This window comes from Lactuca virosa, chromosome 9 (assembly GCF_052849685.1).
Source record: "Lactuca virosa cultivar CGN04683 chromosome 9, Lactuca_virosa_CGN04683_v6, whole genome shotgun sequence".
In the NCBI taxonomy this organism is placed as follows: Eukaryota; Viridiplantae; Streptophyta; class Magnoliopsida; order Asterales; family Asteraceae; genus Lactuca; species Lactuca virosa.
In genome coordinates this window covers 62,311,527-62,333,861 of record NC_136434.1, presented here as the reverse complement: position 1 = coordinate 62,333,861, position 22,335 = coordinate 62,311,527, and the positions used below count along the sequence as shown (strand labels likewise).

The window sequence follows — 22,335 nt, the reverse complement described above, 5'->3', positions numbered from 1 at the left end:
TTACCCAATGACTATCGTTATAGTTAATAGGAAAAAAATACTGATACAATGACACGAAAATAATTAAAAATTCTAAATTACAACTAAATTAATGTATACCAAAAAAAACAAACATAACAAATCAACATTTAGACCTTATATAGATACAAATACGTGTACCAAAAACCAATTGGGACTGCTATGCTATTGTGAAAGAAAGTCATAGAGCTGACAATGGGTCCTGAGTTGGGTTCGGGTTCAACTCATTTATTAATTGGGTTGACAATGGGTCGATTTGAGTTGGGTTCGTGTTCAACCCATTTATTAACTCATTTATTAACTGGGTTGAAAGATTTCAACCCAACCCAACCTTTCAGAATAATGGTTTGTCACTGGGTTGACATGTTTATGTAATTCTTAACTCAACCTATTAAATAAATGGGTTAACATATGGGGCGTTGAGGGGGGCCAAAGTGGACAGCCGCATATGACCCAATTTTTTTTATTATATATTTTTATTTAAAAATAAAAACTTATAATAACGATAAAGGCCTTTTTTTCGACCTCGTCCTGGGCCTTTGATGATATTTAATTCCTCAGGACCGGCCCTGTGGGTTAAACTGGGTTAACTCATTTAAAATAAAAAAGTAAATAAATTAACTAAAGATTACACCACTTAAATTAGTTTCAAACTTAAATAAACTTTCAAAATATAATAAAAGCACAATCCATATTCACAAATAAAAAGAAATTGTTCAAATAACATTAAACATATGTAATTTCAAAGTGATTTTGAAAAGTGACTGATGTTTTCAGTGTAAAGAAAAAAGATATGGATTAGAATTGCATTTTTTTAAACATAAATAATAATATTTAAATAAATATTAAATTATATATATATATATATATATATATATATATATATATATATATATATTAAAGTTAAATGGGTTGGTGGGTTGAAAACGGGACGATAACATTTACCCGACCCAACCTATTTAATTAAATGAGTTAGACAGATTGACCCATTTAACTTAGATGGATTGAAAATCTCAACCCAACCTGCTAATTTTGGGTTGAATTCGAGTTGGGTTGATAAATTGGATCGATTTTTGCCGGTTGTATAAAGTCATAGGCATAATATTCATCCTTTGATCTAGAGTCTCGTATCCAATAATAAAACCTTTTCTATTATGAGAAATATTTGACCGGTTTTTTTAGTCAAGATTGTAAATTTACAACTTTTTGGTTGGAGTTTTTTTTATAAGGGATAATGACTTAGGAGGGTAATAACGTTTCATGTTTGTCCATTTTAGGTCCCTAACATATTTTTTGTGCGTATTACACCATTAAGGTTATTATAACCGTTTACAAATAGTCTTTTTAACAGGAAGAAACCGGTAAAAAGGATTATTTCTAAACGGTTATAACAACCTTAATGGCGTAATACACACAAAAAATACGTTAGGGACCTAATATGGACAAACGCGAAACGTTATTACCCTCCTAAGTCATTATCCCCGTATGAAACTATAAACCCCTATAGTAAATTTTTACTTTATAAATAAGAAACGTGTAGGTCTTGGGGTTGGTAGTTTGGATGCTTTTGGATCGCATTCCGGTAAGAGCTAAACCGGTGGAAAGGGGGGTGATGATAGATTCCTTATTGTGTCATGTGTGTCATAATTCTCAAGAAAGTGTGAAACATTTGTTGCTGTAGTTTTCGGTTGCTGATCAGGTTTGGAGTCGGGTTAGACATTGGCTTCATTTGGACCTTCCTGTGTTTTCGTCCATCCGTGATGTGGTGGATTGGGTGGATTCTAGACCGACGGTTCATATGGAACGCCCGATTGTTGAGTCGGTGTTCATGGTATTCATGATGATGTGGTTACAAAATCCAATCCAAACCTTTCTACTTTTTATTCTTTTTAATTTCAACTTTATATGAAATACACATATAAAATTAAACACTAAAAATCTTTAAAATATATATTCAAAATAATAAATACTAAAAATCTTAGGTGAGTAATAACGTTTCCTGTTTGTCCATTTTAGGTCCCTACGTATTTTTTGTGCGTATTACACCATTAAGGTTATTCTAACCGTTTAGAAATAGTCCTTTTAACAGGAAGAAACCGATAAAAAGGATTATTTCTAAACGGTTATAACAACTTTAATGATGTAATACACACAAAAAATACGTTAGGGACCTAATATGGACAAACGGGAAACGTTATTACCCTCCTAAGTCATTATCCCTTTTGATAATTACGGTGAGTATCACAAATTTATAATAAATTGTTAATAATCAACTTATATAAAGTACAGTTAAATAATTCACATTCAAATTAGTCATATGAATAAATGAAAAACTTTCTTAAAGCTTTAAGATGTAACACTTTAATTTAATATTGGACTCCAATAATAGTTTTTACCATTTATTATTTTTTATTATCTTTAAAAAAAATTTTAATAGGGTAAATATTATCAACTATTTTTGTTATACTAATTATCATATGAATCTCATGTTTTGTACAATTAACTTTATTTGTCCAATAATGTTCCATTTTACTCGGTTTATTATATATAACCTTTAAAAGTTTATTGTTTTAACTACTTTTTTCTTTTAATTTTAATTTTGATCTTCGATATTAAATACTATTAAATTCATAATAGTCATATTATATTTTTTATCATTTTTAATATTTATATACGTAATATAGTGCTACAAGATAGAAACGAAATATAGACTATATATTTAGTAGTAATTTTATTTAGAGTAAAAGACAAAATTTAACCTAATATTTTAAACTTTTTTCCAAGAAACAACCAAAAAATTAAAAACTATCTCGAGATAGCCAGTGAAATGAAATCATAGGTAGACATTCATAGTCTATCTATGATTTCATGTATATTTTTTTTCTTAACCAAAAAATTTAGAAATAACCCAGATAGCCAGTGAAATGAAATCATAGATAGACCTTCATGGACCACAATTCCATGTATATTTTTTTTGGGCAAATTCTATACATATCCTTCCAATTGTTTTGTGTACCATTTATGTATGAGTTGGTGAATATGTGTTTACCCCTCTTGATTTGACAATATATATGAGTGAGGGGAATACATATAGTAACATATTTTTTTAGATTTGTCATTTTGGCATGATGAAATTGTAGATGACATCTGACCGACCATATGCAATTTCGTCTTGATTTTTTCTACGATTTTGTTTTATCTTTTTCCGTAAATGTTAAAATAGTTGTAAGAAATTTTGTCCAATTCAATTTTAGCATGTTGTTTTATATGCTTAATTTGGTTATATATATACATGAAAACAGCCTCTAAAACACTTACTTTGCTTAAAATTTAATACATACATCAAAGTCAAGTTTTTGACATTGTTAACTCTGTGTCACAGTCACAGACATCATAACATCATAAGATGTGTTTTTTTAGAACAAACTAACTCACACATATCTAATTTTATTTATAAATCTACACATTTAGTCCTCAAGATGTGATGCTTACGGTTCTTGGCATGAACAACATCAATAGAAATTAGAAAACATTTTCCGTTTATCGAAACCAACTTATATTAGTTTTCTTTTAACTTATGTTCAAGGAATCACTTGAGAAAAGTCGTTAGAAATATCGTTCTTCTAATAAAACTTGTAGACAAATCCATTGAATCTCATTGTATGGAAGAACATGTAGTTGTAGTACATATCTCCATTGAATCTGATTGTTTGCTTCAAGTTATTTACTCTCACGGTATTAAATACATGATGGTGATAGTTAATATCTCCATTCAACTGAAAGTGTAAAAATGAGTATAACGTTTTGCTTTTTTTTATTTTTTTTTTGTTTTTTTTTTCAAAGCTTATTAACTTTGGACTTATAAGCTCTGTCTTATGACAAAAAATTACATCCCATTAGATGAAATTGTAGCTCATTAAGCCCATCTACAATTTTAATGATTAGATTGGTCATTTCTTATATTTGGTTATTTTTTGAAAAATAACTAAAGAATAAGGATAGATTTGACATTTCTCTTTTAGTTAATGTAATTATAAACTACTTTTTAATCTTATAAATATTAATTATGCTTTGAAAATAATGAAAAATTAAATATCCTCCTACCATTTCTTCATACTTATCTTCCTACCCACACGAAATTTTGACAAGTATCATATTTAGATAAAACTAATGATATTTTAGGACACTTGTCATCATTTCAAATAGGTAGGAAGATAATTAGGAAGAAAAGTAGAATGATATTTAATTTCTCGAAAATAATACATTAGACAAAAGTTTTATAAAAATTTGGTCAATTAGTTAATTTCAATTTTTTGTTTTAAAATAATTACTGGAAAATATTTAAATTGATAGCATCTTGTTCATTAAAATTTATAAAAAGTATATTATATATAAAAAACTACGAATGAGATAAATTAATACTATTATTGTTACGTTTTTTTGAACTTTTAAAATGGACGAGTTGTCTACATGTAACGAAAAGCTTACCAAGTAAGCTTTACCCTCTTGATGCTCTTGAAATAGAAAATCTGAATGCGGTTTCATGGCATTTTCTTTGTTCCAGGTAAAGAAACCTGTGATAGCTTTAACGCGAAATGTCCTTTTTGCCCTTGTTTGTTTTCCTTGCTCTGTACGCTTTGGCATGAATTGACCGATAGACTTCAGTAAAAATTTGCATTTAAACCCCCAATTTTATGCATATTTATCCTTTCTACCCCTCATTAATATTATCATAAAGTCTAGAAAACCCTTTACTCTTACTTTATTTTTAAACCATTTTGATAACGTTTTCTATGACATAACCCATAACTATTATGTTAAAAAGTACGAAATCACAACCATAAAGCTATAAAAAAATAAAACAAATTCTGTCAAGAAAACATAATATAATTTATTTATAAATTTTGTTTATGTGCATCGATTTTCTTGCTTCCCCTGTCAACACATGTTGGTTGGCACAACCTTTATTAATGGACTACATGTTGGCATAACTTTCTTATTTTAAGACCTTGACACTTTGTGATTATTTTTTCTTAAATTTGTACCAATTAAACATCTTCATTTATTTATATTTATTTATAGCAATAAAATAAAAGCTTAACTTAAAAACATCCAAGAGTTTTGTATCTTTTTCTCTCTCTCTCTTATCACATATAAATTAGAGATTTTTTTTGTCTACATAATAAATTAGAATTTTATAATAAATAATTAACTTTTATATTCACGTCATACATAGTTATATAAAATAAATAGTTTTTAAACAACTTTTTAAGGTATTTAGAGTGTATTTAAATAAATATTTGGTTTTAGAAGTTTGATATGTATCATTTTAGAATTCTAAGTTTGTTAAAATTGTCTCTCTATTTACAAGGACTGAAAGTGTAAATACTTCAAACATTTGGGGTGAAAGTTGAGATTGAGACAAAATATATGGATGTAAGAGAAAAATTCAATTTAATTTTGCCCTTTTTACTCCCTCTTTTTTAATTTTGATTGAATAATAATATGAGCGGAACAGTTACCCTAGGGTTCCAGATCCAACGGCCAGCACCGCTTCCGCCTCTTCACTTACCCCTCTCTGCCATAACGGCCGCCACACACATCATTTTCTTCCTCCCGCCCTCCGCCCCCCGCCCTTGCCGATTTCCCACTCATCACCACCACAACCACCACCACACCACCACATCTGTATCTCTAAACTCTATCTGCCGTTAACAGGTACGTTTATATCACAGACATGTATGTAGAACATAGGCAGGACTAGAACTTTTCAAACGATTAGTCTCCTCTTAGAAAAATCCGGATCTAATATGTCCGTGAAGTCTCCTCTTTTACTTAGATTTTTTATTTTTTTGTGAGTATAAGCATATGTATATGTATAATTTTTAGTTTGTCTTCGAGGATTTTACCTGAGGATACGAATTGACCTCATCGGTCATGAGAATTTTGAGAGTCTGAGGAGAATTAGGAAAGAAAGATCGTCGGAGGTTTTGATTGCTCATCGGGAGAGGGACAGGACGGTGCCCATGCCGTCGGTGGAGATGAGGAGGACGACTAGGGTTTTTGGTGCTAGGGTTTTGAGGTCAGGTAGACGATTGTTTCCTACTGACGAGAAGCTGAAACATATGAGGCGAACACATCTCGCTGTTGAAAACGCCGAAGAAGATTGGATTGAGTTGCTCGATCACGACGATGGTGATGTTGAATTTAAAGAAAACGGATGGCACAATTCACATGAAGCAAACAACGACGAGCTTATGGACATTGAAGGAGAACCACAAACTGAAATCAAATTAGGGGAATTGAGGTTAGGCGATTCTTTCCATCAAATTCACCATAACAGTGGTTGCAGGAGGTGGGGATTGGTCTATTCAAGAAAACGGAAGAGAAATCTACCATCTACAGATCATGATACTCAAGTCTGTTCAGATAAAAGATATGGGAAAAAGTTTGTGAGAAAGCAAGCCAGAAAGACAATCATAGCAGATGAATCACTAACTGAATTTCAAACTTTGCCACCAAAAATCACCATCAAAAGAAATCAATCTCCAGTCAAGCGTCATTTACCTTTAAGATCCAAATCTAAAAGAAAGAAGGTTCCAACAGGTATGAATACTTCAAATCTGCCACCAAGAAACAACATCACAATCCACCGAGCTATTCAAAAGAGGCGAAGTTCTTTCAGATCAAGAAAACGAAGGAACCCCTCAAGTTGTCTGGTAAAAGATGGTGTCCCCTTCTTCCCAATAAAGTCAAACCCAGAGATTTCTCGGTCAATCTGCAGACCTAATTTCAAAGAACTCAAATCTACACTTGTGGAACTAACCCAAAATATAGATTCAGCTACTTGCAGTGCAAATATATTAGTTATAGAATCAGATAGGTGCTATAGAGAAAGTGGAGCTGTAATCACCATGGAAATGGCTGCTCCTAAACAATGGTTTCTTGTAGTTAAAAGAAACGGGGTCGAAAGTTTTCGGGTCGAAACCCGAACCGCAATGCGATCCTGTTTTCACAACCGGGTCACCCATGCAATAATTTGGGCTGGAAATGATGAAAGCTGGAGACTTGAATTCCCAAATAGACAAGATTGGTTTGTTTTTAAAGAACTTTACAGGAAATGTTCTGAAAGAAGTGTCCAATTGCAAGCTACATTAACAAGCATAATCCCTGTTCCTCGGGTAAATGAAGTAAAAGGGTATGCAGATGTTGAATCTTCACCTTTTAAAATGCCTGATTCTTATATTACTTCAAGAGGTGATGAAGTTTCTAGGGTTTTGGAAAGGAGTGACACGGTTTATGACTTGGATTCTGATGACGACGAGTGGTTGAAAAAGTTTAATTTTGACCATGATGTGAAAGTCAATGAAGATGATTTTGAGAAAATAATCGATAGTTTTGAGAGAGGGATTTATGGTAGTCCGGAAGATTATGCTGACGTGGCATCGGTTGTTGATCGATGTCAAATGCTGGCATCGAAGGATGTTCTAGAAGGTGTTTATGATTATTGGATGGCTAAACGCAAGAAAAAGCATTCGGCTCTTATCCGTGTTTTCCAGGTAAATATAAAATTAATAAAGAATATTATCATGCCATGTCATAAGGGCATTCACGTCTTTTCATTATGTAGTTTTCTAACAAATTTCTGTGTTTCTTTTGGCAGTTTTACAAACCAAAGAAAACCGAACAGCTTAACACCAAATCCGTTCTTCGCAAGAAAAGGTCATTTAGAAAACGTGGAAATCAATCGGGAAGAGGAAAGCAACTAACTTTCTTGAAAGGTGTGTACATATTAATATAATATATATTATATTCTGTTTTTTTTTATTATTCTCATATAATGTGAAATTACGAAATTGACCTTGGTGTCTGATCATATTTACAGCAGCCCTGTATGATAAAAACGTGGAAGAGGCCGAAAACACGGCCCTGAAAGTTGAAGAAACAGAAGGAGCTGCAAAAAGGGCTGAAGAGGGAGCGATTGTGAAGCGGGAAAGAGCTCAGATGTTAATGGAGGTTGCAGATTTACTAACTTACAAGGCGACAATGGCACTTAGGGTTGCAGAAGCTCTTGCAAAATATGGATCTGTGGAATTGGGGGATATGATTTGATTTGATTTGTGTTGGTGGAAAAGGAAAAAGAAAAGAAAGCTTTTTGCATGATGTTGTTGGCCATGAAAGCTTGCTTGGTTTGGTGGTACTGTAATTGTTGTACAGATCTTAATTGCATGTACATTCTGCATCATCATCATCATCGGTAGTAGTACTTTACGAACCAAATGTTGTACAATTGGAGATTTGGTTTAGTTTCTTCTAAAAATTATGATAAAAAAGATACATGGGTTTTAACTTATGAGGGGTTGAATTCAATTGAAGCTTTTGTTTTTATTCATCATCCTTTGGTTCTGGGTTTGATTGAAACCAAGTTATATTTGGTGGGATTGTTTGGTATAAATTATAATCGAATAAAAATTTTAAGAAATAAATTGAACAAAATGATGAATTGATTTTCAAGGTCGACTTGAATGATTTTCTACCACCTTGAAGTGTTGTTTGCACTAACAAAAAAATAAAATAAGATAAAATAAATAGAAATCTCAAAATAGAATTGTTTTAAATGTGAATGAAATCCTAGAAAATCAAACGTATTATCTTTCAATTTTTCAAAAATATATGTTATTTTTTTGTTTAATATTGTTTTTATTTTGTGTAATTTAAACACATCCGTAATAGAACTTTTTCACAGTTTTTTTGATGCTACGTCAACAGTCCAAAAGAGTTCATAAATCTTCAGAACATTAGAGTTTGTTTTTCAAACCTAAATGTGAACACATCAACTTGTAGAGGTGAGCATCCCGAATGATGGATCAGACCTAAGGTGGCAAATCGTGCTATCGTTTTGTGTTTTTGTCTGACACGATACGACACGACAATGTTTTATGTAACACGAAACGACACGATGTCGTGTTTTTTCTAACTAACACGAAAACGAACGAATTAAAAAACGAAAAACACGACACGACAAATATAACATTTACTAAAAACTAGTTTATTTAATGAATTCTTTATTAAATATAACACAAAAAACACGATAAAGAACTACTAAATCGTGTCAAATTTGTGTCGAATTTTAAACACGAACACGACACGACACGGCACACCATTATGTTTTTTACTGTTAACACGAACACGACACAAATACGAATTCAAATTTCAGTTTCGTCCAAATTTCGTTTCGTTTCGTGTATTTTTGTCGTGTCGTGTCAAAAATTGTCACCCCTAATCAGATTGGACTAACACCCGTATTTGGACCGGCGTTGGATGGCTTTACACCATAGGCCGGTTTTCGGTTCCCGAAATCTCACTAAGTCGGTTATGGTTTTTTTACTTGTCCGGTTCCTGGGTTTAGGAGCCTTAATGCCTTATTCTTTCCTAACGACTTGTAATATGTAATACTTTTTATATAATTGCATAACTATTCGTTTGAAGTTGGATTGACATGAGATCTTTTCTAGCATTTAGTTTATAATTTGTATTTCAATTTAGGCTATAATTTCATTATTTTTGGATCTATATTCAATAAGTTACAGTCATCCGAAGTCGAGATATCAAAGCTAAAATTTTTTCTTATAACGACCCAAACTTTTTCATCTAAATATACTGATTTATCAGAGTTTTTCTATAAAATGCGAAATTCTAACTTCAAAAACATTTTACATCACAGGTTATAACCAGGTTTACAATAAATCATAACCATAATTTACAGCAACAAGGAAATACTAAAATACAATTCTACTTTTAGTCCAAATCCTTAGTGCTCCTACCTCCTATCGTATAATAGCTACCATCTGAACCTGCAACACCTGAACGAATCTACAACATTAGACCACATGTCTAGTGAATTATACTTTAATCTGTTCTTATGTATTCATACTTGTGACATCCCCAATTTCACGACCAGAAAGACCGATTTGTTTATGCTTATTTAAAAATCAGAGTATCCTTTTTGAAGAATAATATTACGGAATTCATTCCCAGAAAACATGATAATGATATTATCAAATCATTTTCGAAGAAATGTGTTTTATTTATGTTAAAACATTGGGATGTTATCGTCAATACAGAAACATAAGCATAACGAAATATTACAAGCCCTACAGTAATTAAACTAGTGGTCTAATACTCCTTGAATCTCCCAGCAGAATGTATCTCCTGTGATACAATAAACTGAGTGAGTCAGGTCGGGAAACTTGGTGAGTACATAGGGTTTTCAACCCACAATAATATAATTATTATGTTTAATCATCTATTCTTCATTCATTCATTCCTAAGGATTGTCCTAAGGAATAGGCATGAAGTCCATCATTGCCAGGGTTTATCCAACATACACTAAGTCTATAGCTGCCGATGTTATCTATTAGGCACTAAGTCTATAGCTGCCAATGTTCATCTATAGGGCACTAAATTCATAGCTGCCAATGTTCATCTATAGGGCACTAAATTCATAGCTGCCAACGTTCCTTTATAGGGCACTAAGTCCATAACTTCCAGGGTTTTTAGAGTACATCTGGTGAACATGTAGTTCAAAAACACCTACAGGTTGCGAGCCTGCTAGCGTTCCACAGAACTGTCTACAATAGTCTGTGGTCGTCATCTATACTCTGCTAGATGACCGGATCATCGTTTAAGTCAAGGTTTTTCATCATCTTTCTCTACTCATCATCTATATCATCTTTTATTTCTCATCATTCATCTTCCCATATTTACCCAATATATTTATAGGTATGAAAATACATATACAATTTAAATCACGTAAAACATGTATAAATCATTCATCTAGCATAAATATCAGGAACAATTAGCACATATAGCATGTATTAATATTGAATACTTCATATCTATGTGTAAGATGAAAGTAACTATGCATTCACTTGTTAAAGTGACGACTCAAAATTCGGGCAGCGCTTCGCTTATAACAATTGTCTTTTTCTTTGACGTAACCTAATATTATTATCACTAAGTGTTAGTCTATTATTTGTTGCGACTAATTATTAGTTTAGATTCATCATTAACTCAAAGTCTACTTAAAGATCTATCAACACTACTACAAAATGAGTCTAATGCGACTTTTTATATGCAACCTTTTCACAATAGTTGCATTTTATTATAAAAAAGGTATCACTGAACAAAAAGGTTGCACTAGAATATTTAATGCAACTTTGTTTAAAAAAGTTGCAAATTTTATTAAAAATTGCAACTTTGTTTTTAAAAAGTTGCAAATTTTATTGAAAGCTGCAACTTTTTTAAAAAAAGTTACAAGTTTTATTGAAAATTGCAACTTTTTTTAAAAAGGTAGCAAATCTTATTAACAATTGCAACTTTTGTTACAAAAGCTACATTGTTAATTTTAATTCCCTCTAACTATAATTTTTTTAATTTTCCTCCAAATATATTAGAAAATTTTGTTTCCCTTTTATTTAAATAATTTAATTACGTAACGACCCATAAATCCTTCTATTAACGATGTTAATTTTACATTATAGGAATATTAATTGTTGTAAAGTTAATTCATCCTAAATTGTGAAATTAAATAAATTATAAAAATGATGTAAATTAGTATTTAAAAAGAATTGGTTAATAATTAAAAAGTATATATTTTAATTAATCAATTAATTTGTGTAAATATTTGGGGTAAATTTAATTTATTAAGGGTATAATGTGGATATTTGGGGTAAATTTAATTTATTAAGGGTAAAATGAAAGTCTGGGGTTAGATTGTCATTCTGGAAATACTAGAAAAGTAGAGTTATAGAGTTTGGGGGTTAAAGGGAATATTATGGAAAATCTAGGGGACTGAAACAAAATCTTGGGGAAAGATAACCCTATGCGGTCGTAACCTTCTATGCGACTACGCGTCGTTTCCTTTTGCCAAACTCCATTCCTTCTCCTTCGTCCGTTCCGTCGTTTCCTCTTCCAGTCATTCATCATGTGTTTTGTAGTACTCGAGGGTCGTTCAGGGTGGCGTAGGTTCGTTGGGTTGTGAGTCGAACAGGAGAGGCACAGAGGCTGGAGAGATTTTCTGGCAAGGCTCGAGCAGAGCTCCGACGAGGCTAGGGTTCCGCCGGCGGTGTCCCTGGGAAGAAGAGGAGGCATGTTTGGAGTGTTTTCCGACTATTCTCCTTTTGGTGGTAATTCGGTTATCCTTTATGTCGTTTTTTTGCTTTGATTTTCCCACCACCACAACCAGCAGCCATGGCTGCCGGATTCCACCACCACACCACCACCATGTTTTGTGGTTGTGGTTGTCCCTATTCAAACACCATGTTTGTTTTGTCTAATGGCTAATGGGGTTCAGATGCAATTCTATACATATATCATGAGTTCATGTAAACTTTGATTCACTTAGTTTTTTTTTTTTTAACTAGATGAAACCATTCTTGAACCTCTTAATGAATCACTTAATTTATGAGTTAATCAACCCTATTAAGACATTTTTTTCTTGGTTAAAAATCATTTGTATGTCTTAAATGGTAGAAGAACATATGAGTGCTAAATTGATGTGTGATTAAGAACATATTATTTACAACCATGTCTTTGATCATCTCTTTGGTGTTTCTATAAAATACTCAAATTATGTCCTAATACCTATATCCAAGAATATTTGTGTGCAAAATTGAATGATCTTAATTTGTTGTTTTTAATCTTGAAGTGTATGGTGATGTTTGTCAATATTAGAAATCCTGACAGAATTTTTGATCTGTCTTGCAAGGGCCATAGAGGCCATTCATTCTGGTCCGAATATAAAAAAGCCATTAATTTGACAAAGTTGTAGGAAATTGAGTAGTTTCCAGGGACTCTAATATCAACTTGTTTGGAGTTGCAGATTTTGTTTTATGATAAAAAAACTGAATAGGGTTCGAGTTGGGAACTTTAAAAAAATCTAGAAGTTAAAAAGTATAAAAGTTGTGTTTATAAAACATGGACCCTATTTGATGATTTCTTGGTATATATGGTTATTAGGTGAGACATTGACAACTTCAAAGGAGCTTAATACTTGAAGTTTAATAAAAGACTTGTCAAGGCTAAGGTGAGTTTGTAGTTCTACGCACTAAGGTGCATAGTCAAAACATGCACTTTGATGTTACTTAGATGGTCTTTCTAGAGGATCCTGTAACATCCCATTTAAAATAGGGTAATTAAAATAATAAACCCGAGATCCCGAGAAATAATAATTGGTATTATTTTATATTATTATAACCCAAAACCAAATAATAGTTAGCAGGGAGTTGGTTTCGGGAAACCAAATGACAAGATTTTGAATCTCCAGGGGTTAAAGTGTATTTGTGGGACTTAATTTGTAAAGATTTTCATAATTCAAGGGGTGTTTGGTATTATTTGGACTTAATATGTAAGGATTTGTGGAAGCGGGGACTAAAGAGTAAATTCTGGACCTTATATGAGAAGATTTTGTTGAGGAGGGACTGATTGGTAAGTTTTGGACCTGATTTGTAAGGGTTTTCTGCAGGAGGGGTTAAAAGGGTAAATATTAGGGCCATTCTTGAAAGGAATAGAGAAGGGAGGGTCATTGTTGTAATTATGGGCTGGAGTTTAGGAGCCGGGTATATAACCCATCGCAACCATCTCTCAAACCCTAACCCTAAAAAAATATGAGTAGCCGTCACCCTCCATCCTTGTGCCTCCCTCTTCTAGCTGCCGTACTGCCCCTTACGCCACCCTCTCACCACCATCATCGGGGAGATCGGAAACCACCGTAACCACCGGGTACTGTCACAGCGTGGCTGTCAGACATCTTGGGCCACGAGGGTTGCTGACCACCGATGATAGCGACCACCAGAATCGTCGCTCTTCCACCTCTCTTTCTCTAGCCACCTTGTCGAGATCGAGTATCAACCACCGGCGTTGCTGCCGTGCCGAAGCAGGAACGCCATCATCAATCGCCAACGACATCGATCATCGGAAATCGCCGCCCTTCTCCTTTTCTCTCTTTTCAGCCGCCGCCTCTTTAGCTGTGGAAACCGGTGAACCGCCGTCGGGGCGTCGGCGTTCATGCCATTGCTGCTGTTGCTCACAACTTGTTGTACGCCGGAGACCATAAGAGGAGTCTTGAGCCGTGTTGTGGTCGGGGGAGGGGCCGATTGGGTTTGCTGTTGCTGGGTTCCGTTGTGGCCATCCGCCGCTGCCGCCGTTAGTCAAAGTTATGGCCGCCAAGGCCGCTGCTGCCATCATCACGCGCCACCAGGTGGGTGGCTAGGCTTATCGCGCAAAAAAAAAGAGTGTCGTGTGGGTAGTTCTCTTGGCAGGAGTCACAAGAGGACCACCACCACCGTGAGGTGGTGGCTGCCACCTCCGACCACCGTCTACCGCCTCATGGTAGTTGTTTGTGTAATTATTAGGTGTTTATTTTGGGCTAGTGTGTGTGTATCATTGTAATATGTAATCGGAATAATAATAGAAAAACTTGAACCACCACCATGAGGTGGTGGTTGCCACCACCGACCGCCGTGTCGGGTGGCGATGTGCTTTGATTGCGTTTGGACCTCTTTTGGGGGATGTTTGGACAATGTGGGACCAATGGAACCCTAATGGGCCAATAAGGCCCAATGTGACCTAAAAGCCCAACCAATAGGCCAGTGAACTAGTATTGGGTTTGGAAAACCCTAAGGGCATAAAACCGTAACTTGTGGAAATTGATCGGGAATTATTTAATAAACTTGAAATATTAAATAATAATCATTGGCAAACTAACTTAGCAATAATGTACTTAATGGATTAAGTCCTTAATGGATTAAGTCCTTAAGGGGTTAAGTAAGAAACACTTAACCCTAATCATCATTTCATGTGAAAGCCCTAATCTCACTCGGGCTTTGAATTGGGCTTTCCTATTGGGCTTTGGCGATTGGACTATTGATGGGTCATCCAAGAACAAGTTAATGGACCAAAAGTAATTAGATGGGCTTTAGGATAAGGCCCATGTGAGGACTCGGGCCCAATTTGGAAAATTGGGCCATAGATGGGCCATAATTGGGCCTTTATGATTTCATGATATTGGGCCATGGGAATTCCAAGAGATTGGACTAGAATAATTGAATGAGCCTTAAGGAAAGACCATGTAGAGGTCTGGGCCCAATTTGGAAAATTGGGCCATGTATTGGGCTTTTCCCCATTACTTGACTTTTGGGTTTTTGTAGTGTGAGTTGGACCTTGGGCTTGGAACCCGATTATTAATTAGGTATTGTTTGATGTTGACAGTTCGGGAATCTGTCAACCAGCAGCGGGAGCTTTACCTATGGGACTTCAGCAGCACCAGGTGAGTTATCCTCACTATACTAAGGGGTCTAAGGCACCAAGGCCGGCCCATTGGATATGTTATCCTAGCAGTGGTTATGTTGAGTATGAGTTAGTGTTGCATGCTAGTGGTTATGCCAGTTAGGTAGATCTTTAGGACTACCTGTGTTGTTATATGAATATATGCTCAGTAGTTATGTTATATGTTGATATGTTATATGGGATGGGTTGAGGTGATACTGCTCTGTGCGGTAACCAAAAAACCCGGGAGCATTCCAGATACGAGCTAAGGGAGACTCATACCGTGGGCTCGATGGCAATCCAGATGTGAGTTGTGGGCCCGCAAGGCAATCCAGACTCACACTGTGGGCCCAGTGGAAATCTAGTAGGTGGAGCATTCCAGGTACGAGCTGAGGGAGACTCGTACTGTGGGCTCGATGGCAATCCATATGTGAGCTGTGGGCCCGGTAGGCAATCCAGACTCACACTGTGGGCCCAGGGGTAATCCAGTCTGTAAAACTGCGGACCCATTACATGCTGTTCAGTTTGTTATGTTATGATATTGCTGACATGGTTATGTGGACTGTATGTGTATCGGTATTTTGGGGGTAACTCACTAAGCTTTCGGGCTTACAGTTTCAGTTTATTGTTTCAGGCACATCAGGGGATCGTGGCAAGGCAAAGGCGTGATCGTACAACTCCTCACTTTTATGATTTTGTTTCTGGGATACTCTGACATGATACATTTTGAAAACAAGTTTGTAATAGTTAATGGATTTGAAATGTTTTTAAAAGTTTAAATTGGCTTGAATTTTTCGGGTGTTACAAGTTGGTATCAGAGCCTTGGTTTGAGTGAATTGGAGGAACACTCGTGTAACTCCAGTCTCAAATCAAGGAAAGGATTTTCAAAATGATTTTTCAAAAAGGTTTTCAAAATAAGTAAAGGAGGATGTAGGGTGTACGATCAGCCGAAGCCAGTAAGTAGACCCTAAAATACCATATAGGTTATTTGATTATGAGATATGTTAGAACAGCATGTTAGTACTAGGCTAGGGATCTTCAGGAATTGCATGATAGAATTTCCTGATTACATGATGCCTACTAGCCTAGGGTTTCCTTTATATGAGATTGACATCATTACTGTAGGTGCTTAGTGTATGCATCACAGTTATACATAATTAAGATCTTATAACCTGAGAATGTTTGATTTGGCCTTATGTTCTGTTCTTGTTTGATTGGGAGCTTAGGGTAGGATTGGATATTCGAAAGTCTATAGGGTCCAACGTTATGTATGGCTAGCATACACTAGTGCTGCAGGGTTGGTGGAAGTTTCATGGATGGGTGGGTTGTGTGAGGCCGGGAGGCCAGTTATGAGATATTTAGCATTCCTCTAGGAGTGAGGATTGAGCGCTCGCCATGTTGTGTATTCAGTTAGGGCGTTGTGGTGCTACTTGAGACAAATATGGGTAGGTGTGGAAGGTAGTATGGGTCCGTACTACTGAAAGCACATGACCCATACACATGTCAAGTAAGTCACAATCCCTAGGGTTGGGTTGGGAGTTGGTCCCCTGTCATTATATGGATTATCAGAGATCTTTCTGGTGTCTTACCAGAATGGTGGTTACGAGACGGCTTGAGACCGGATCCAGGTTAGGATTGGGAGCTGGCAGCCAGGATGGGCCAACATTGTCAAAGGACCGTGTCAGTGAGATCATCCGGGAGGAGGTGATCGAGTTTGTTTGGGGACAGTTACCGGAGTTGTTAGAGTCTACTAAGACCGCCATGGTTGAGTATTTCGACGAGCGCTACACAACCATTGCTGAGACGGCTGCCGCAGCAGCTTTAACAGCTGTAACGATGGCAGGGGTAGGAGTTGGTCGAGCTTTCCAGTACCGAGACTTGTTACTGGGACATATTCTGATGAGCAGAGGGTTGCAGTTACTTGGGATCAGGGAGATGTTCTATACGCGTTGCATTCTGCGGGTGGAACGGGAGAGTCTAGCACCTGAGTTTTAGATTTGAGGCTTCGGGGGTTTTGTTCGAGGCCGGGATTCGAGTCGCAGGGACTCCGGAAGGGAGTGATGATTATGATAAGCTGGAGTTTTGCAACTGGAATTAGAATGGTTAGTTGATGGATTGAGATGTCATTTCCTAGGGCAAGGATTATGCCCTTTCAGTTTACGAGCTCGAAGGATTGAGCAGTCTTGTGACCCAGGATCAGGTTGTATTTCAGCTCGGGTCAGTTAGTCGCAGGGGTTGGCGACAGTATTTCAGCACTGGTAAGCGTAGGTGGGTGGATGTGGCATGAGTATCTCATGAGGCGTACGCGATTAACGTTCCGACCCGTAGGGGCTGAGATCGGATTTGACTTAGATCTCTTGTATCAGGCGGTAAGGATTGATTGTGCAATCTATTGCACTCACAAGATTAGAGACTAATTTTTGGGAGTAGTTTGTAGCCCGGTTGGGGCAGAAGTTGCTTCAGTTACAGCAGTTCAGCTATGAACGATTGAGCTGGTAAGTGAGTCAGGGTGCGAGACCCTGGATGATATGGTTTCTAGAGATCGAGATCGAGAGATTTGTTTGGAGCACTTGGGAAGAAGGGTATTATGTGGGAGGTTGCAGACAGAGTCCCATATGATAGTTATTCGACATTGTCAAGATTCAGTGGTTTTTAGTAATCGTTATTGATTGGCGTATGAGGGCGCCAAGGGAAATAGCTTGTTGCTAAAGTATTATTAGAGCATCTATCTTTGGACTTCAAGATTTGGGTGTGGGATCATTCAAGCATCGGGGGCTATCGGCTAAGTTACGTTGGGTTCCACACCAGTGGGTGTGGTTAGTGTTCTAAGTGGGGGAGAATTATCATGAGATTCAGAAGCAGGAGCAGTTTTGAAGGTGGGATAAGTTTCGCATCGTTGTCAAAAAGGAAGACAACCCAAGTGGCTGATTGGTTTGAGGTTTGTGTGAGTTGGGAGTTCGGTAAAACTCCCCAGCGTGTGAATCGTGTCATCACGGTGCTTGATAGCAGAATTGGGAATATTCAGGTTGAGCGCCAGCCATTGAAAGTTTTGTCTGTTGCTGTTCAGATTGCGGTTTCAAGAAGGGTCGGACAGGCGTTAATTAGTGAACCTCCCAGAAAGCGGGAAATTCTCCGAAGGAAATTCAAGAGGCGACAATTGAGGAGCTAGGAACACGTCAACAATTTACTTGTGCAGTGTGCTTACATTTCCTAAGTCTTTGGGATATGTTTCCCCTCAGTAGTGGAATAGACTTTTGATTCTTATCGGACTCGGATTTTCGGTAACCTTGGGAATAATTGTGGAAGTTTTCTTGGACTAGCTTTGGTATTAGTAGAATCGGATCAGTCTCGATCCAATATGGGCTTTGTGGCGAGTGAAGGTGGAGTTATGGATTCCCAATTATGTACATGGTAGTGATTCTTCATGTGTAACGGCGGGTATTCAAAGTGGCAATAAGGTTGGTTCGACTTACGTGCTTGATCAGGTTTGGGATGTAATTTGCAATTGGATTCAGAGTTCAGCTATCATACTATTCTAGGGTCATGTGCGACCATGAGTTGTAGGAGTTTGCTTCGATAGCAACTTATTATGTAGGTGAATCGTGCATGGTGGGGTTTCAGCATCGTGACGCTGGTTGGTGTTGTGAAGGACGTTTGTTAGGTCTTTTCTTTTGGACAATGTTGATAGTTTATCAGGAGCATTCCAGTCATGAGCTGACGGCCAGGTAGGGCATACCAGACTCATGTTGTGGGCTCAGAGGCAATCCAGACCTATGCTGAGGAGCTTGTAGGGGTATTCCAGTCGTAGGCTATGGGCCTAGTGATCTTAGTAGTCTATTTCTTTTGTTTGAGCGCTTTCGGAATGGACATATTGTTTTGATTTGGGCGAGTCGTAATCGGCCAGGAGGAATCAGAAGAATTTGTGAGAAATACAAGGGCAGCTCCTTGAACTTCAAGTTATGAATTTAGACCCAAATTTCGTATATAATGGTATATTGGTATAGTGTAACATCCTGTTTCAGATTGTTTGCGATTCAAGACTCGTGGGCCGTAATCTGAATATGAGAAGGTTTCGAGATTTTGAAAAAGATATGTTTAGGTCTTCTTGGATATGGATAGGGTGGATTGTGTGAGAAAGGGGTTCGGTTTGTGCTTTAGGTCCCAAGGGTATCGGCAAGTGTTGGCTTGGACTTTTCATGAATTTTGGATCTGAGTTCGAGTGGGCTCTAGGAGAAATAAAGTTGATTCAAGTGTAGAACTTCTCGCCACCTTTTCATGGATATAAAGTTCGTCGAAAACGGACATCGGGTGAGGAAGATATGACACTTGGAAGTTTTTGGCATAAACGGTCCCTTAAGGAGAAAAGTTGGCATGGAAGGCCATGCATGTGAAATGGAAGCGCATGGGTATGCCCAGCGTAAGGCTGGGTTATGCCCAGCGTATAAGGGAAATGGTTGCAGGTGCTCCATGGCGTACGCCCAACGTACAGGAGGTACGCCCAACGTACGTCCAGAGTCCGGAAACCCTAAATTTAGGGTGTGCCACTATATAAAGAACATATTGGTTCTAACCCTAGCCTCCTTATCTGTTCCCTTACCCTCAGAAAACCCTAGAACGCCCCATCCCTTCATTCTTGAGTGATTTTCTCCATATGAAGCTCATTTAGTGGTGTTAGCTTGGAAGAAGAAGTTGGCAAGGAAGAACTTGGGAGTTTGGAGCTCATAGATCTGGAATGTCCTCATCATTTGGAGCTCTTCTGAGGTATAAAGTTCATAACTTTACTTAAGAATGCATAGATCTTGTGTAGTGAAGTTTTGGAGTTGTTTTGGTCCCAAGTTTGGACCTTTATGATGGAATCTTGTTTTTGAGCTTAGGATTGCCACCCTCAGAGCTAAAAGGGTCCCATAAGCAGTAAAGTTTCAATCTTGATGGTCCTAATGAGTTCATGCATGATATCTAGCCCTTGCTATGGAAATATGTTGATGCCTTTTGAGTTTGAGCTTATTTGGTGGATTGCAAGTCACAAAGATTATGACTTTAAGGATTAAGAGGATAATAAGGACCTGGATCTGAATTTGTGGCCTCTGGAATGAAGTATTAAGCACTTAATGGAAAAAGGGCTTAACAGGAAGGTTACGCTGAGCGTACGTGCAGGTACGCCCAGCGTACTCGCCATCGAGTCGGTACGCTTAGCGTACGTAGGAGTACGCCCCGCGTAACTTGTCTGTATTGGACTTTGTGTTTTGGGCCATGCTTTGGGCCATGCCTTGGGCAGTTCGGCCATCAATAGTCTGAAGTTATGGGCCAATGATGTATTTGAGCTTGGGGTGAGGCCCATTGGAGGGAGTGGGCCCAGTTTAGCAAAGTGGGCCGCTAGTGGACTTGGGTAGTTTATCTAGTGTTGGGCCCGCCAATTAGATTGAGAATTGGGCCTTGGTGGGTCCAATGGGGTTAGGTCATTATTGGGCTGGTCAGTGGGCTATTATTAGACCTAAAGAGTGAGAGTTTGACTTAGTACCTAATTGGGGTAATTGTGGGCTTTTGCACAGAGTTAGAGAACGAAGTATAGTGACAACATTACTAGAGGCTGTTCATCATACGAGGTGAGTCTTCTCGCTATACCTTACCTAGAGTGGTAATTATGTGTGACCGGAAGGTCTTATGTACTATGACGAGTATGTGATATATGTTGTTATGTGAGATGTATATGTTATGTATGTTATGAGTAGCATGGTATGGACCGGAAGGTCAACAGTGTATGGACCGGAAGGTCAGCAGTGTATGGACCGGAAGGTCAATATGGTATGGACCAGAAGGTCGACAGAGTAGGACCGGAAGGTCTACTCAAATTGTGGGACCGGAAGGCCCCTGAGATACATTGACCGGCAGGTCTCGTAGAGTTATAGCCTCGAGTGGCTTATGTGCTGTATGTAGTATTTTGGGGAACTCACTAAGCTTCGTGCTTACCGTGTTATATGTTATGTGTTTCAGGTTCTTATCAGGATCGCGGGAAGGCACCAGCATGATTGTACACACACACACACACTATGTTTTGGGAAGAGCTACTGTGGATCCTGGATTTTATGTGATGATTTGAAAACTTTGTTAAATGAATATTTGGAGTTGAACAATATGATATATGTTTTTATGAATTGAAAATGAAAAATTGGTTTGAATTTTCACGACGTTACAAGTTGGTATCAGAGCCTTGGTTTGAGGGATTCGGATACACCTTCGGGCGTATCTGAACTAAAACTGAGGATTTGAGAAAAGTTTTTAAAAAGAAACTATTTTCTAAGATAAGTAAAATATTTTCAAGAAAGCGGAAAGGAGTAGTGTGTACAATCAGCCAGCACCCGAACGGTGATTTCCTAAAATACCCTTACGTTATATGTTATGAGATGTTATGTGATATGTTATGCACGCTAGAGAGTAGGCTAGGTATTCATATCTAGGACTACAATGGCCTGATTTGTGATGCCTTAGCCTAGGAGTTACTGCTACTATGAGTTACTTCGAGAATGAGTAGGTAGCAGAGAGGAGCTTATGAGAGGTCTACTGGAAAGTGGCCTGTGTGTGATAAGATGTAGAGTACTTGTGATCTGGAATCCTAGGATGAGGACTTGGGGTGAAAACTGATGTGGTGTGGAAGGTAGTATAGGGCCCGTACTACTTGAAACACTGGATCAGTAAGCAGTCCAAGTAAGAATCCTTGGGATGCTAAGGAACAAGTAGGGCTGAGTGATCGAGTGCAAGCATACTCGAGTGCGTCTCTGTTTTCTTTTATGATGTGAGATATCATGGTGGGTACACGACACACACCGGTGAGCAGCGGTGTTAGCGATGAGGAGAAGTGATGTCATGGTTTGACTACCATGATAAATAGCAGATTGAGAAGTGATGTCATGGTTCGAGTACCATGATAAGTAGCAGATTGAGAAGTGATGTCATGGTTCGAGTACCATGATACGTAGCTGATTGAGAAGTGAT

General features: G+C 37.3%; 1 protein-coding gene across 2 annotated transcripts; it reads left to right on the top strand.

Annotated features, from left to right (window-relative positions):
• Positions 1 to 5,531: 5,531 nt before the first annotated feature.
• LOC145137031 (Enhancer of polycomb-like transcription factor protein) lies at positions 5,532 to 8,410 on the top strand. Of its 2 annotated transcripts, XM_079071173.1 has the most exons (4): positions 5,532 to 5,736; positions 5,908 to 7,577; positions 7,682 to 7,799; positions 7,904 to 8,410. In XM_079071173.1, the coding sequence occupies exons 2-4, from the start codon at positions 6,045 to 6,047 to the stop codon at positions 8,128 to 8,130; spliced, it is 1,878 nt and encodes a 625-aa protein (XP_078927299.1). In that variant the 5' UTR covers positions 5,532 to 5,736; positions 5,908 to 6,044; the 3' UTR covers positions 8,131 to 8,410. The 2 variants fall into 2 exon arrangements, with proteins under 2 accessions (XP_078927299.1, XP_078927300.1); XM_079071174.1 differs by having other exon boundaries at positions 5,532 to 7,577; positions 7,907 to 8,410.
• Positions 8,411 to 22,335: the final 13,925 nt, after the last annotated feature.